The sequence below is a fragment of the Buceros rhinoceros genome, unplaced genomic scaffold (genome assembly GCF_000710305.1).
Source record: "Buceros rhinoceros silvestris isolate BGI_N320 unplaced genomic scaffold, ASM71030v1 scaffold8080, whole genome shotgun sequence".
Taxonomy (NCBI): domain Eukaryota; kingdom Metazoa; phylum Chordata; class Aves; order Bucerotiformes; family Bucerotidae; genus Buceros; species Buceros rhinoceros.
This window is the reverse complement of record NW_010391267.1, coordinates 14,239-30,002: the sequence shown is the minus strand read 5'-3', so window position 1 is coordinate 30,002 and position 15,764 is coordinate 14,239. Positions and strand designations below refer to the sequence as shown.

At 39.9% G+C, this 15,764-nt stretch overlaps 1 protein-coding gene across 1 annotated transcript in view; it reads left to right on the top strand.

The window, feature by feature from the left end:
* GTF2F2 (general transcription factor IIF, polypeptide 2, 30kDa) overlaps window positions 1–15,270 on the top strand; it is a gene marked incomplete at its 5' end in the record, with an annotated part of 84,108 nt that extends 68,838 nt beyond the window's left edge. The window contains 3 exons of the mRNA XM_010140920.1: window positions 1,804–1,903; window positions 9,388–9,531; window positions 15,151–15,270. Of these exons, the coding sequence (XP_010139222.1) occupies window positions 1,804–1,903; window positions 9,388–9,531; window positions 15,151–15,270 (364 nt within the window). The remainder of the gene's footprint in view (window positions 1–1,803; window positions 1,904–9,387; window positions 9,532–15,150) is intronic.
* Between the last annotated feature and the right edge of the window lie 494 nt (window positions 15,271–15,764).

Sequence of the window (15,764 nt, the reverse complement as noted above, 5' to 3'; positions counted from 1 at the left end):
AAGAGAAATGGTGGAAAATTGCAAAAAAAAAGCTTTTAAAAAAAACGAAGGCAAACTATTTTAAAATTAAATAATTAAACAACGAAGAAGTGGAGGAAAAGATATTTGACTGATTTAGCTTTAGCCTGTGACTCTTTGTAAACATGAGTTTAGAAGACCTTTGGTAACCAGATCAATAAAATCTTTCAGATCATTTAATTAGATTGAAGGCCAAAAGATAAGCTCTTGTGATAAAACCTTCTATTTTATTTGCCACGACAGAGGTAAAAAGTGTTCATTGCTCATTTACCTCCCAATTGATTTTCCTTCAAGCTAAGAGAAAAGGTGCTGCGTTTGGGCAGGAGGTGGCATTGATGTGCCTTCTCCTGATTTAGCAATGTAGAATAAAAGGTAATGGTTGATTAAGGGTAATTAAAACTATAGAACAAATTACAAGTCTGCAAAGATTCAAGAGGAAGCAAGTTTATATCTCTGTATGAGACAAAACTGACACCAACTACTGTCCAGCAATAATAGCTGTGAAGGATGATTGGCTTTGTTTCCAGGTGCTAAAACTAGAGATTTATTTCTTAATTTAGTGCCACCTTCAAACGTCATTTATTTAGGTTGTTCAGGTGTCGGATCAGACGCATGCTGTATTTAAATTTAGAGTTTTAGTTGTATGTTACGTTCTTGTAAGAAGAAATCACTGGTTTTTAAAAGACTGACTGATTTGTCACATTGGTGTTTTACATTATTAAATATGTAGTTATTATTTGAATCATGTCACCATATTAATTTTGCTTTGGAAAGAGGCGAACGTCACTGTACATTTGTTGGTCTAAAAGTCTTACATTGTGTTTAGTGAAAATTTACTCTTTGGCCTGTAAGATACACCTTTGGAAACAAAATAACATCACCACTGATAACATATTACTTGTATGGGCCATAAAGCTATTTTCTCCGAAGCGATGTTGTCCTGCGGCTTTCTAAAGCTTGGCTGCTTGCGTATTTATTTCAAGTAGTAATTCTTGAGTGCTAAACCTGAAGTAAATGGAGCACTCCTTCTATAGCCTCATACATAAGATTTAAATTACATACGGATGAGCTTGACAAAATGTGTTCAACCTCTGACCTTCTCAGAGTCCATCCCGAAGAGAACTGGAGGTCACCTATTGTTAACTGTACGACTGAGACTTGATTGTACGTTGGTTTGAACCTGGGTGGATTCCTCTGTCTTCATGTTTTTAACAGTGCTCATGAGACAGTTATTTGTACTCTGTTAATGTGCTATAATGCTAAAAGAAAGATCGCAGAGGTTTGTATTTTTACATTAAAATATATGAGAGAAGGTAATGGAGTCAGATCGTTGCTGTGCTCTGGGAGTCAGCACAGGTGGACCAAAACCTTTTTCAGCCCTCAGCTGAGTAAGCTGGGAGATGCTGGATTCATTTGGGTTGGGTTTATCTTTTTTAAGAGCAAGGGCTTTTTGTCCACCTGAGTGTCAGGCTTTTGGAATAAAATTTGTTGTTGGAATAAAATATGTTTTCAGACATGGTTTTTAGGATCTCCCCTTCACAGTTGCTTCCTTTTCAGCATTTCAGTATCTTTTGTAGCATAAAGCGTCCTAATAATTCACTGTGTCCTCAAGCCAAAAGAGAGTATGAAAAATTTAATTCAGGAGAGTGCATCTGTTTTGCCGTCTGATTTGTTTGCAGCTGACCTTTGATAACGACTGGTTCATAATCGCATATTTTTAGAATTCATTTTGAGTGTGTGTTTGTCTGAACTTTTTATTAATTCTCTTTATCTTTTCTTTTGCAGATTACAGATAGAAGAATCTTCTAAACCTGTAAGGCTGTCACAGCAGCTGGAAAAAGCTGTTACCACAAACTATAAACCAGTGGCTAATCATCAATATAATGTAAGTAGTGTTCAGTATTTTCCCTTCTCCTCCTCTTCAGGAGGATCCTGGCTCAGGACTCCAGAATCACTTTGCTGCTGTCCTGCAGCTGTTTCACTCACAGTTGGCCACTGTCTTTGGAAGTGCTGCATGTTATCTGGTTTCTCCCTGATTTTGTCTTCTGTGCATCATCTTTCTGTCTCAAGACCAGTATCACCTTTGGGAATAAGGTCTGCCAGTTCTAAGTCTCTCATGTTGCCTGACGGATGATGGTAGACTGCCCAAGCCTTTCCTAGTGGATTTATTACAATCTTCCTCCAGCCTTTTTTTTATTTTTTTAAATGTAATCGTGAAGTTTGGGGATAAAAGGCATTTTCAGCTTTGTGCTGTGAGATGTGGAAGCACTTCTTTGAGCCAAATAAAATATCATATGGAGGTGGGTAAAAGACTTGTAAAGAATCATTAGTTTCCAGTCCTTTGCAGGAACTGACAAGTAGAAAAGAATAACAGTTGATAATTTTTCACAGTTTCATACCTTCACAGTACGTGTTATTTGCTTCATTGGCTTTGTCAATATTACACCCACACTGCTGTTCCAGATCAGCTGATGTACATACAAACTGTAGTGTCCTTTTTCTTAAAGATCCTCTTTGAGTAATTTTAATGTATGCATATGTAATCACTGTTACTGTTGAATGTGAGAAACGTTAAGTCATGCTGAAAATGAGTCACTGTGTTAATCATTTAAACTTTTACACTTTTTATTAAGATTTTATTTACATAAAACAAATGACAATATACTGGATGGTATTTAAGCATTATTCTGAAAGGCAGTCTATTTCCACAGAACCAAAAATAGTCGTTTCTCTCTCATGGGACTGTTCTGTAGTAGTTACTGTTCAAAGTCTGATCTATACATAGATGATCATACCAGTATAACTATTTCAGCTCAGGGAATGACATTACCAAAATAGCCACACTGGTATATCCTGCTATGCAAATGCAGTTTTGTATGAGTATATTCTTTTATGATGATGCTGTTACTCTCCTTCTTTAATTCTGGAATAAGCTACAGTAATGTACAGCTTTTCTTTTTAGCAGGTTTCTGAGCCATTTCCCTGACACTATAATTACATAATTATAACGGTCTGACTTCAAGCTGGAGACAATCTCTGAATCTTTATTCCAGTTGCAAACTGCTGTCAGTTTAAGTCTTGTGTGAGATTCGAGTGGTATAACCAGGATGTAAGCAGGCTTTTTAAAACTTACGACGCTCCTGTGTCCTAATTGTAATGTTTTTATTGGTTACATAGCTGTCCATGCTAATGGAAATCCACTGGCCATGTGTTTACTTTTCATGTCTACCTTAAAAGTGGATGGGAGAAACGTGGTAGGACATGCTTGTACTTGAGTTACTCTTGACCTTGACTTGACTCTTAACAGCCCAGACACAATTACTTTCTACATCTTTCTTTTCATTGTCTTTTATTAAGGTTCAGGTTAGATGGCTGAACAACTGGGAGAACAAATCCATGAACTTTTTAAACCTCTTGCTTATTTTTTTCTACTGTTTTCAAGCAGCAGTTGCTTTCTAAAACTTGCTGCACTGCATGTCATCATATGGCAGCTCTGTTGGGGCCAAGACTTTTCGCAAGAAAGAAGAAAAAATGTATGAACTACTGTATATGCTGGTACATTCAGTCATCTTCTGGGGAGTTTCTGAGGAAAGAATGAGTATCTAGTAAATAAGAAAGAAAGAGGTAACATCTCCTGTTAAATGGGGGTTAAGTGTGGCTGCTCCATGTATCCATAAATAAGCATCCAGCAGGAGGGAGGGAGAACATATAAGAAACAGCTCATCTGAATACAAAGACAGGGGAAGTAATTTTTTTTTTTGCAAGAAATTGTATTAAGCCTACCATTTTATTAGAAGAAATTGCAATTCCATTACAATATATGCCAGGATTGTAACTTAGCTTTTCTTCTCTGGGAAAGGGACCTTCATTTTCTATATATCTATAATTATTACTCATGCTTACTAGGTTGCAATGTTAATATTCTTGCAGCTGGAATCTTTCTGTGACTTAATTGTTTTTCACAGTACAGCAGAAAAGTTCTTTAGTGGTCCTGGTTACTGCTTCAGAGGTTTCTTTGGGGTCCCCTCTCTTCCCACTCTCCCATACTACAGAGTGTTCCAGGGAATGGGAAAACCTTGAAGACTACTTTCAAACATCTTCAGATGAAAGTTTAGATACAGTCTCACTTCTCTATCACCTTTGTATTGGCTGCCAACCAAAGCAGCGTAACACATCAGTTTCACTATTAATGATACCTTCACGAAGGCAATTTTGGCAGCTTTTCAGCAAGCTTAGCAACATCCTGGGAGGGTAAACAAAGAGAAATTGATTTCTGTATGAAGTCTTGCAGGGATAAAATCGCAAATTCTACACTCAACAGCATATTCTAAAATGGCCCTTCCTTGAAATCAAATCGTATTTTAATGCTGTTTAAATCTAAAAACCACAGAATTTAAAAGAAATCTAATTAGTTTACAGTGTATGTGTGTTCTGTGATGACTCTCAAAAGTGCTTTAAGCCTACTGCATAAAACATCTTGTTTGCAAAGAAAACAGGAAGGAAAAAAAAATGATAGGTTGTGTTGTAACTTGCTATGAGCAGCGTATTCACAAGACAAAAAGAAGAAAACGACAACAGATACCACGCTTTTTTTTTTTTTAATAGCACTTCACAACGTGCTCTGTTTTTAGACAACAGTGAGAGTTGTTTCTGAGGTCGGAGGGAAGTGCTAGAGTGTTGCTAATTAAAATATGGGCAACTGGGATCCCAGCTGCAAATAACTTTTGAACAAAGGGAGCATTTGATATTCAGTTTTCTGTGCAAGTTGATTTTATACATTAATGAATTAAGAATATTAGAATACTCACATTGCATTTGTCTGGGGAATACAAACACTCCTCTTTGATTTACTTCAGCTCATCCGGAGAATGTAAAATAGAAGCTCCTCCTGGGGAGAGTGTACGGAGGCACTAAGAAAATGGAGACAAAATGCTGTGTGTTACAATTTACTAGCAAAAAAAAAAAAAAAAGATTGTGCTTTGGTTAAAAAGACAATTTCATGTTACTTTCCAGGAGACTGGTATTTGTATAATTAGGATTTTATACCCAGTCATGAAGTAGTCCTGTCAGAGACATAACATCAGTGAAGACAGCCCTGAGGATTTCCTTATTGTTACTTTGTTCCTTTGTGTAGGCAGCATCAGTTTTAAAACAAGCAGTTTTTTCCTCCACAGCTAGTGGCTAGCTAAGCACATTTTTGCTATATGTCATTTGAAGAGGTACGAACAGTACCATGGATTTTTTGTTGTTCTTCTCAGGGATTGTCTTAAGAGTCCCAATAGCTTTTCCCATTGCGTACGTGTTACTTGTCCATCATTCCCATAGCTCTGCCATGTACAGAAGGAATAACCTCAGTGTTCTTGCTCTGCTTGTTCTTGCTCTTTAAAAACAAAACAAAACGGAAAAGGAAGAGATTAGCTTCTTCCATTGCTTCACCTTGACCTTTCACTTGAGGAGGTTGCAGTTGGTTTCTGATTTTCTTCTTCTTGTTCATTTTGGTTTTGTTGTTTGGCGAGGCAGAAAATTGCAGAAGGATTGTTAAGAACGGGCATAATAGCTGCTGCTGTGGCAGAGTGATGCAGCCTGTTACTGTCTGCCTTTATCTTTCACACCGCATCTTTCAACTGGTGCGTTTTTGAGGCAGAGAAACACTGCTAACCTCAAAAACAAATGTGTACATATCTACGCTAAGAAGTAATCTCAGATGTAGGTTGGAACTAGATGATCTTCAAGGTCCCTTCCAACCCAAACCATTCTCTGATTCTGTGAACCCAGAATTCAGTCAAGCATTGTAAGCAGAGATGCCTTCATCTCTCCTACTGTCTTCTGGACTTGACCTCTAAAACATCGGATGCTTTTCTGGCAAAAAAATAAGGCAGGAGAATCCATCTCCTCCTCTTGTAAAATGTTAATATGTGCATATATTGAACACATTTTTAATGTCCCCAGTCCTAGCGTCCCATAAGCCAGTGTCTCAAATGTAATAGAGCTCTATTGAACATCCAGTAGAGTGTTGTTTACCGGTATCAGCTGTGACCCAATCAGCAGCTGCACAGAGGAACTGCAGAATTCCGTGGATTCCTAGTCAAAGAAGGCTGAAAACTCAGTCTCAGGTTGACTCCAGTGGCTAATTAGAAAACTCTGCTTCCAGGTGAACATGGTCGCAGTGGCTTTATTTTTGAAGAGGACTCCGTAAAGCTTTCCTTCTCATGTGGTACAACATACCCTGCAGGACGGTAATTCATGTGTTTGACCATGAACTACCAAAGAGAAAGAATCTGGAGCAGTTTTCAAACAGGACCAAAAAATATTTGTTGTACTCAACTAGATTATTTTTAATAATGTTTGGGTTGCTGTCATTTACACATTTTCTTCTGAAAACACAATGTGACATGGTACTGTCTGCAACTTTGTGCATGCCAGGTGTTCTCTCTACCTTGGTTTCATTCCATGTAAAATGATGATACTGACATACTTTGTGATGATCTTACTCATTTGTTCATTTGAAACATTGTCAGTCTCATTACATATGTGAAAGTGGGTTTTCCCTTTGCCCCTCTCTACCTTACAGTTTTCAAATATGAATACAAGCCGTTTTCAAGTACAAATTATATTACAAGATGGAAACCAAATTTGTTCGTGTAGATGGAAATGAGATTTCCAAAATACACAGTGCAATGGGGTTCTGATGATAAGTGCTTTTCAACGGTAGCCTGAAGTATCAACTTTAGACTGAGATGTGACATATTCATATATTTTTTAAGACCAAAGGGACAGCTCCAAACTAAAATAAATTTTAAATGTACATCTTAAACCCTGCATATTTCATTGTCCTCGGGATGCATCCGTATCCTTGTAGCAAGTCCTCACAGCATTGCGCTGAGAATCCGACTGTGATAGTAGATGATTGCTCTGGAGAGATGGTTTCGCTGGCAGGAAAAATATTGTCTCCCTTGTGTATCCCCTCCCTCATGTAAGTTCCGACTTAATCCAGGTGTAAATTAAAAGCATTCTGAATGCTGCAAACTGAATCAGAATGCAAAATGCATCAGAACAGTTCAAGATCAGATGCAAAGACCTTTTCGGCAGTCAGTTGATTTAATGTATGCTTATCTTGCAGTTAGCACTCTCGCACATCTCATACTTCATCCTACATTTCATGCAGCAAGGGGCCAGTCTCCCCCTACTCCCCGCTCTTTATATTGTTTTTTAGGTGCCTCATACAGAAACCCTCACTCGTGTACCAGGACATGAGTAGTGCTGTAGGTCGTAGTAGACTTTTAGATGAAAGAGATTTATCCAGCTTCTCCAATACCTGTATGACCACGTGAACGTATGCAGAGAACTGGCCAACTGCTTTGTTGATGGAGTTAATACCAACAGAGTCAGGTAACCCCTGAGTGCACCCTGGTCATACTGCTTGGTAAAGAATTCAGCTTATGTCATACAATCGTGTCATAATTTCTCTGTTGTATTAATGGATCCTGACTGTATTTGGGGTTTGTAGTTTTAAAGTGTGTCAGCTGAGTAGTCTTGTTCCTGGAGGTTTCAGTGCCACTGCAGTTCTACTTCCTGTGTTTACGACTAGCTGCAGTCTACTTGCCTTGCCCTGCATGGTAAGCCTATCCCAGCAGAGAAACAGAAACTGAATCCACAACGGGGCTTCCAAAGCTTACCGTTAAAACCTTTTCAAGGTCAACAGAGCCTCCTAATGAATTGTCCATTGGTCTTTCAGAAGAAGCAAATATTTTGACACACTGTTGTTTATAGGAAATCAGTGTCCAAGATTTATGTTCCTCTCCTAGTTTCTGTGGTCTAGTAGTTCTGCTGTAGGTTATGGTGACCAAGATGATGTGCTGTGAAGTTGTTCTACTTGATGCTGCATTTTGCTATTGTTACAGTGCTATTACTGTTGTGAAGACTTATTTTTATAAAATGCAGAAGCTGAAGTGAGTGTGAGTTTGTGTGGAGAGGTTGTATCTTTTATAACATTAACATACGGTTGGAAAAGCAGGCAAGTACTTGGTTGCCCAAGCCTATCTTAGGTGCTAAGCAGAAGCAGCAGGCTTCGAGTTACAGGTGGGGAACAGTTGCTCTGCATTCAATTTGATGATGTATCTCTGTTTCAGGATTTGAAAGAGAAGGTTGGCTGGCCAGAGACCTGTGGGCAGTGTCGAAGGTGGTCATAGTCTTTCGACACTTTGGGACAGATACCAAGAGACAAACTATTCTCACTCAGAGAGTAGGAGAGAGCTGGCAAGGAAACAGAAAAAAAAAACAACAACTTGTACCACAAAACTAATCTCTCTTCTTAAAAATAAGAATTTTAGTGTCTAGGCTTATTCTCTGAAAGTCTTCCTTCTGAGGATCAGATATAGAGGCAAAATGACTCCCATACAGAATTATCCTGCTGGCAGCCAGGCATATGTTCCTTATCGATCTCTTCTGCTGTACGTTGGGCTGCTGTGGATATTCACCCCCACAGTCTGCCTGAAAGAAAGCACTTGATGATTACATGAATCATGTTATCTTCTGGGTCAGCTGTGTTGGTTCCAAGGAGCTGGATGGCTTTCTGTAACCGAGGGTGGATGGGGTGGATGGGATGATGTGCTGGATGGGATGATGTGCTGGCAGATTTTGAGGTTGGTACTCTGTGGTGATTGGGGTTTCTTCAGGGTGTGCTACTCTGTGCAAATCTTGCCTCTGATGATGAATCTGAGGAGATGCAGGAAGTATTTTTTGAGGCAATAAAAGTTTCTGCAAACGACAGGGGGCCTCTGCTCGCTTGGAAGGTTGTGGGTTTTTTCTTTTTTTGGACTACATTGTGCATCATACTCAGATTTCTCCTTGAAGAGATACCATCCGCATCCTCAAAGTGTGTCATCCCATGGTGGGGATTGGTTTTATATCGATATAGTGGTTGCCTTGAGTGCTGATCTGTGGATTTTCCCACTGGTCTGTGGGTTTTCCCAAGTATGGCAATTCATAGATTTTTTAATATTTGTCATTATACTTCAGAATCTGGTATCAACAGAGGTGGAGTGAAAATTCTGTCGCAGTTTGGATTCCTGTACTAATACTAATTCTCTCTCCAGGTCTGGGAACATCATGCAGGCTCTGTTTCTGAGGTTTTTTCCTGGTTGAAGCAAAGATACATATCAGAAAAGCTTATTGTGCTGAAGACAAAATGTTTAGTTTATGTTCCTAATGAGTATTTGAGTGCTCAAAAGAAAATTTTCCAGATGAAAAGCACTGAGTCATTGAACAGTTTTATGAAATAGAAGAGGGTTTTTATGTCTTAATGTTCAGCACTGAGAGTTATACAGTGTTGCATATGAATGTCTTCAAATTGTGGTTTGTATCTGACAGATTGAATATGAGAAGAAGAAGAAAGAAGATGGAAAACGGGCTCGAGCTGATAAACAACAAGTGTTGGACATGCTTTTTTCAGCCTTTGAGAAACATCAGTATTACAACATTAAAGACCTGGTGGACATAACCAAACAGCCAGTGGTACGTACTAGCACTCTTGCAATATAACTGTTTTCAATAGTCACTACTGTATATTCATGGAATCAGTTGTTTTTCATGGAATTAGTATTAAATGCACACATTACCCATTTTAGGAGCTCGGGCATCATGTCAACACACCCCAGGTCACTTGATTTCCTTAATAAACAGAATAACTTTTAGACTAAGAGTTCAGGGGGTTGATATTTGGTTTTTTTTTTTTTTAAACACTGTTTTGATATGGAACAGTAAAAGCAAGAAAACATCCTTACGTGATGGTTTTGTTATCCTGCAGTGTCTGCTAGGCTCTTCACCTGTGAACCCTAACTTTCCAGTTCTTTCCCTTCTTCCCCTGTTCAAGTTATCCTTGAGCAGACCAGGCAGGAGGGGGAGGAGACAATGACACATGAGGTATCTGATGTTTTTCACTGCTGACTTCTATATCTATCTTCAACCCAGCTGCAGTTTTCAGAAAACTTAAAGGGTCTCACTTGGCATTTAGAATTCAGTAGATCTGTATCAGCAGCTTTGTACAAGGTGTGCAATCTATTTGGTTAAGAAGCTGCACAAAGACGTAACCCAATTCAAATGCATGTAGGTTCACGGTGTTCTAGTACCTTGGAAGAAACTAGTTGGAAATGCATTCGTATCTTCCATTCCATTAATTCATGTCATGAGTCAACTCCTTATCTGTATGGCAGAGAAGGTGTGTGAATCATGGGAGCTGAGGAGGAAGGAATAGGAGGAAGATATGGACAGACTGGCAAGATAATTTTAAGTTTGGGAGGGGTGGGTTTGTGAGAAAGAGGTGTGACAGTCACTCTCTTGATCACTTTGAATGGAAGTAGGTTCATATTTATCCTGTCTAGAATGATTTCAAGTAGAAACAGTCACTTACAGCTCCCACTGAAGCCATAGGAGAATAAAAGGTTTTTTCCTCCTGTGATGTGATTTACCTCTTGAAGGTACCTGTCTCTCTGCATCAGCTCAAAGGAGCCTGGAAAAGCTGTGTTTCTGACACAAATTTCTTCATTGAGCACCAAAAGTTGGGCAAGATTAATCCAATTTTGTCTTAGTCACTGCCCTAAGGATTAGATGTACACAGTAGCTATTAAGTTAGATATATAGAGCAAAATACCTCACATGAATAGTTCTATTACATTTATGATGAATTTCTGTGCCTGTCTGTTTATCTCTGCTGTCATCGTATGCTCCTGAATATATTCTGCCTGTAGCATAGTAGATTCATGCTGAGTAGTTCCATCTCAGCAAATTTAGCCTTTTTTTTTCTGAACTATTGCAGCAATGCAGATATGTTAAAAGGTAATCGTACTCAGTTGACCCAACATCACATGTTATTTGGGCTACATCTTTGCATCTGTGTTTCTTATTTGAGTCTCTCTACTGATGGCTTAAAGTCCCATAGGGCCTCTGAGATTAATCAAACCATTAAACCCTCTTCCCTTGAGTGGGCTGCGGAGTCTCAGTTTTGAGCTGTGTGCAGGAGTTAGGAGTTCTGTGTTCATTCCCAGCTGGGGTTTTGCTGTAGATGTTGGTACACATCCAGCTTCCTCAGACACGGATATCCTGAGGAAATAAATGACAAAAATCCTCTTCCTGATGCCTTTCTTCATTCACTGGGCGACCAGTATGGTGGTAAATTCAAAACTATCTTTCAATATGTCATCCACCCCTCATGTCAAGCTATTCTAATTTCCCATTAGAATGGGTTTCCATTAAAAACTTCAGTAGGGAGCTGCTAACAGCATCCATTCCATTTTAAAATACTATCCTTTGGTTCCTGCTGCTCAGCCACTGTTTGCTGTATGTGTGAGCATCCCTGATGCCGCAAACTTCAGCCTCTGGTGTGCAACTTTGGGTTTTTTTTTCTGAAAATAAATCACCTGTTCCTAATGCCCACCATGACATTATTGTTCGCAGAGCAGCTATGCCTGACCAAAAAAAGAGTAAAATGCCAACAGGCGAATAGGCATGTTTTCCCCATGCTGTACAGAGGTTAGCTGCTAATTAATCTCTGCTGGGTGTTCACTGCTTTATTTTCTGTCATAGTGTCTAAGATTGTCTGGGTATGTAATTTCTCCTCTGAGTTTCTAAATGTTGAGGTTATTTTCAGACGTGAGAAAAAAGGGCTGCTGCTGCTGTCTCTGCAGCTCCTGTTAAAATGAAGTACTAGGTGCTTACATCACTGGCTAATAATATTTAAAACACTTTTGTCTAAAGGAATTAACATCTTTGTTAGTAAAGTAACAAATAAATAAGGGTATTTTTCTTACATAATGGTAAATGTAAATAGTAAAGTAAATCCTTGCTACAGAATGTGTTACATATTACGTGGGAAATTGCTGTCATCTTTATTTTGAAATCGTGAAATCACAAAGCAGGTATATTCTGAATGCAGATTACTGCTACGTTCAGGAGACCTGGGTTTATTTGTTTTCCTTTTTAATGAGAAATAACGATTTGCAGTAGTAGGCAAATCTGTTGCCACTTACTCAGATATAAATACTGAGTGCTCCCTCGAAATACTGCAGTAATTCTAGGTTTGGACTTCATGGCTGAGAACATAATATGCTTTTTACGTGAGCCATCAAATATTTGAGAAGAATGGAACAAGTATGGGACCAGTGGTCTAATATGAACAATATTTTTTCAAAACGGGGTAGATCGTTCAATTTTTTCTTTTATTTCAGCTTTAAGTAATGGTTGTCCTAAATACAGTGGGGGTTTTTTTCCCCTCAAAGTTTCAGAAGGGTTTTCAGAGCTTACCCCTTCTCTCAGAAACCTTTATCCCATAATTCTATAATAACATTATATTTTTATGCAAAAAATCATGAGGAAAGTTGTAACAGAGCAGAGGATGCCTTAAATGTACAAAGAGTTTACCTACAGATTAGCTTCTGTGTTGTTACAATTATATGCCTAGAAACATACTGAATCCCTTTCTGAGAGGCAAGTGTGGGCTCTAAAATTCAGTATTTGGCATCACTGGAGGAAGTGGAGGGTTTCTCTTGATGACAGAGTATCAGACTGAGTAGTATGCTTCAAGATGCATAGGACAGCCTGGCACAGTGCAGGCACAGGTGGAGGTTCCTGTTTTCTGGCAGGAGAAGTGATCCTGCAGGAAATATGATCGCATCCCCTGAACTCATCTCATCACGCCACTTGCTCTCAAGTATGGTACAGTACTGCAGGGCTATCCCTGATGTGTGATTGTCTAAAAGCTCCAACAGTTCAGCGTTGACTGTGCACACAGAGTGATTTTGGGGAGGTTAACTCTCTTGGCTGCCATCCCTAAAACCACTGCTGCTTGTTTCCCCGCACAGTGGAGGTGGCGGATGGGAGTATGTTGCAGATCCTCAGTTGCTGCAGTTCATGGTCCCAGCTTCAAGTGCCCTTTCCTGTGGCACAGAGGTTACCTCGCTATTCAGTTCAGGTTGGTTTTGTTCTGTTTTGTTACTCGGTTGAATCAAAACTCTTGGAAGGTTTGCCTGGAGAGGAGCAGAACTGCCTGGGGAGTTGGGTCTGAAAGCTTGTTGAACTTAAAAGTAACCTTTGTTTAACTGGGTGGGTGGTTTGGAGGAGTGAGCAAGAAGTGAGAGATGATACTGCCTTGTGCAAAATGTCACCCAAAGATACTGCCACCAAACAGCAGTGAGCAGCTGGGAGCAGTGGACCATGCAGCTGTAGCGGTTTCATTCTGCCGGAGCCCTGAGGCATTGTCACACCTTGTGACCTGCCTTCCCAGTCTAGACTCAGACTCTGATCCCAGCAACTGCATATGGATATCATGGGACTCAGTGCAATTTTATTTCTTTTCCAATTCTCAATAGCCTGTCCCTGTGGTTGAGCAGAACTGAACCTTGAATCTGAGTTTCTTCCACCCACTCTACCATCTTTTGGAGTGTGTCTGTCAGTGACACACACCACTGAAAGCTACCTTCTGTGCACACACCTGAATTGCCAGCTAAGCAGTGGGTGTGCAGATACACGCTTCTGCACGTACCCGTGTAGAAACGGCTTTTTCACCTGCTTTCATCACCTGTGCAGAAACGTTTGCACTCTGTTGTAGTGAGCACATTTGTCTTAGGAACCCGGCTGTCACAGTGACAGCATCTCTGCAGTAGAGGGATGTGGAAAGGTGTGCTACACCATGTGTATTGATCTCCTGCTGCCACCTGCTGGGGTGTGCATCGTGCACCCTCGAAGGCTGACAGCCATCCCCACAGCCCGAAATGAACCCTCTGCTGCCCGCCCAAGCTCCTGTGTGCAGCCGCTCTGCTCGAAGAAAAGACCCTAAGAAACTCGTTTGTGTGTGCAGTCTGTAATGGTCATCTTTCTTATGTGTTGGGCAAACCCCCCTCAAGCCTTCGAGATAGGTTTTTAAGAATGATTTTGCTACGTGGATCCAAATGAAGGATCATCTTCAGTGTGGGATCTGGATTTTTTTTTTTGCTTTCTAAATTTTTGATGTGTATCTGGAGAGAGAGAGAGTAGTGATCAGTTTCTCCAAAAGAAACTTTGATTACTGATTAAGAACATGCATTTTATTTATTTCCTAACTTCTCTATTTAGCAAAAAATTGAAAGAGTATAAGGAAGAGACTGGGCACTTGGCCTTTCATTTTTTTCCTATATGTCATCAACAAATATTTGCCTTTTTAATGAGTTGTAGTATGTTGATATTTGTACTTAGTAGAATTATAGATACAGAAAATATAAGAGATCCAGTAATTCCAGGTCAGTATATGCACTCAGAGGATGAAATTGCTCAAACTAAAGCAGTTATGAATCTAATGTGGGGATTCTTAAACTGTGGTCTGCTGTTGCCATGACGATCCACTCAAGTCAGTCCCGATTAATATTTAAACAAACAAGCAGGCAAACATCTCTTTAAAAAAATGAAACAAATTACTGGTGTTTATTATAAAGGGTGAAGGAGGGTGATATCGGTGAGCTGTCTGCTGTCAAAGGTTATACTATGGTATCATAGCTTTGCTTGTAATTTTTTGTAATTTTTTCTAATTTCCTTGCCTTAATATTTGAATGCATTAGAAAATTCTCTGGCACGTACTCAGCTCTCCTCTGAAAGTAGGGCCATAACAAAATGCTTAAAGCTTTGCAAAATGTTATAAAAAACAACAGCTTGGTCAGAATAAGGCAGGGAGTTTCAAGATAATCCCAGCCAAGCAAGGTGAAAAGCCAAGAGCTTTTAGCTCTGGAGAAATACCAGCAGGAGGAAAGTGTGTGGGATAACCTCGGCATTGCCTTCCCAGGGGCACTGAGAGCTTTGTGTCAGCAGCCCATGGAGCACCCATCTAGCCAGTGCCTGCCTCTCCGTGCCCCAGCAGGGACTTGGGTGCTCCCTGCTGCAGCCCCGGAACTTGCACAGGGCTTACCCTCAGGCTCTGTAGTGCCTGTTGGTGCCTGGGGGCTGGCGTCTATCACAGAGTTGTTATGCAAATCGGTGCCGACCTACCAACAGTCGCTCTCCACCAGGTTGTTTTTATGAAGCAAGTCGATGAGATGGAGCAGATTGTGTGACGCTGTGTAGGGACTGTGGCAGTCACCCACCAGTATAATGTCAATTTTTGTTTCCTTTCAGATATACTTGAAAGAAATTTTAAGAGAAATAGGCATCTACAATGTGAAGGGGACCCACAAAAACACATGGGAGCTGAAGCCAGAGTACAGGCACTACCAAGGAGAAGATAAGAGTGATTAACAAAAGCGTTTACGAAGAGAGAGTGACTGCACTGAGGGAACTGTGGTGGGTTTACAGACAGGACTGAGCACAGCGCAATTCTGCAAGGTTCAAGTTCTATTACAGCAGCTAATGATACTTTGTAATTTTCCTTAGTTTCATATTTTTCCAAGGCATATTTCTTGTATGTTTTGATAAGTGTTTTGTCTTTTGTCAGCAAAAAAAAATATTTATAGAATCAACTTGTATTAGATTTTTCTTTATTAGAAATCTTTCGAATTCTGATCTTAGTTTTCCTTGATAGCTTTGTGGCTTTTCCAAGCCTTGATGACTTTGAAGAAAAGTGTGTCCTACAGGAACCTGTAACTTTGTGGTTTTGCATTGCAGTAGAACCAGGTCAATACCCCACTTCTGCTGAGGTCTGTCAGGGTCTGGAAGGCTGCAGAGATGCACAAGCCTTTGTGCAGTGTTTGGGTGGATCAGACATGACACTTCTTGTGGAAATAGCCTGTAGG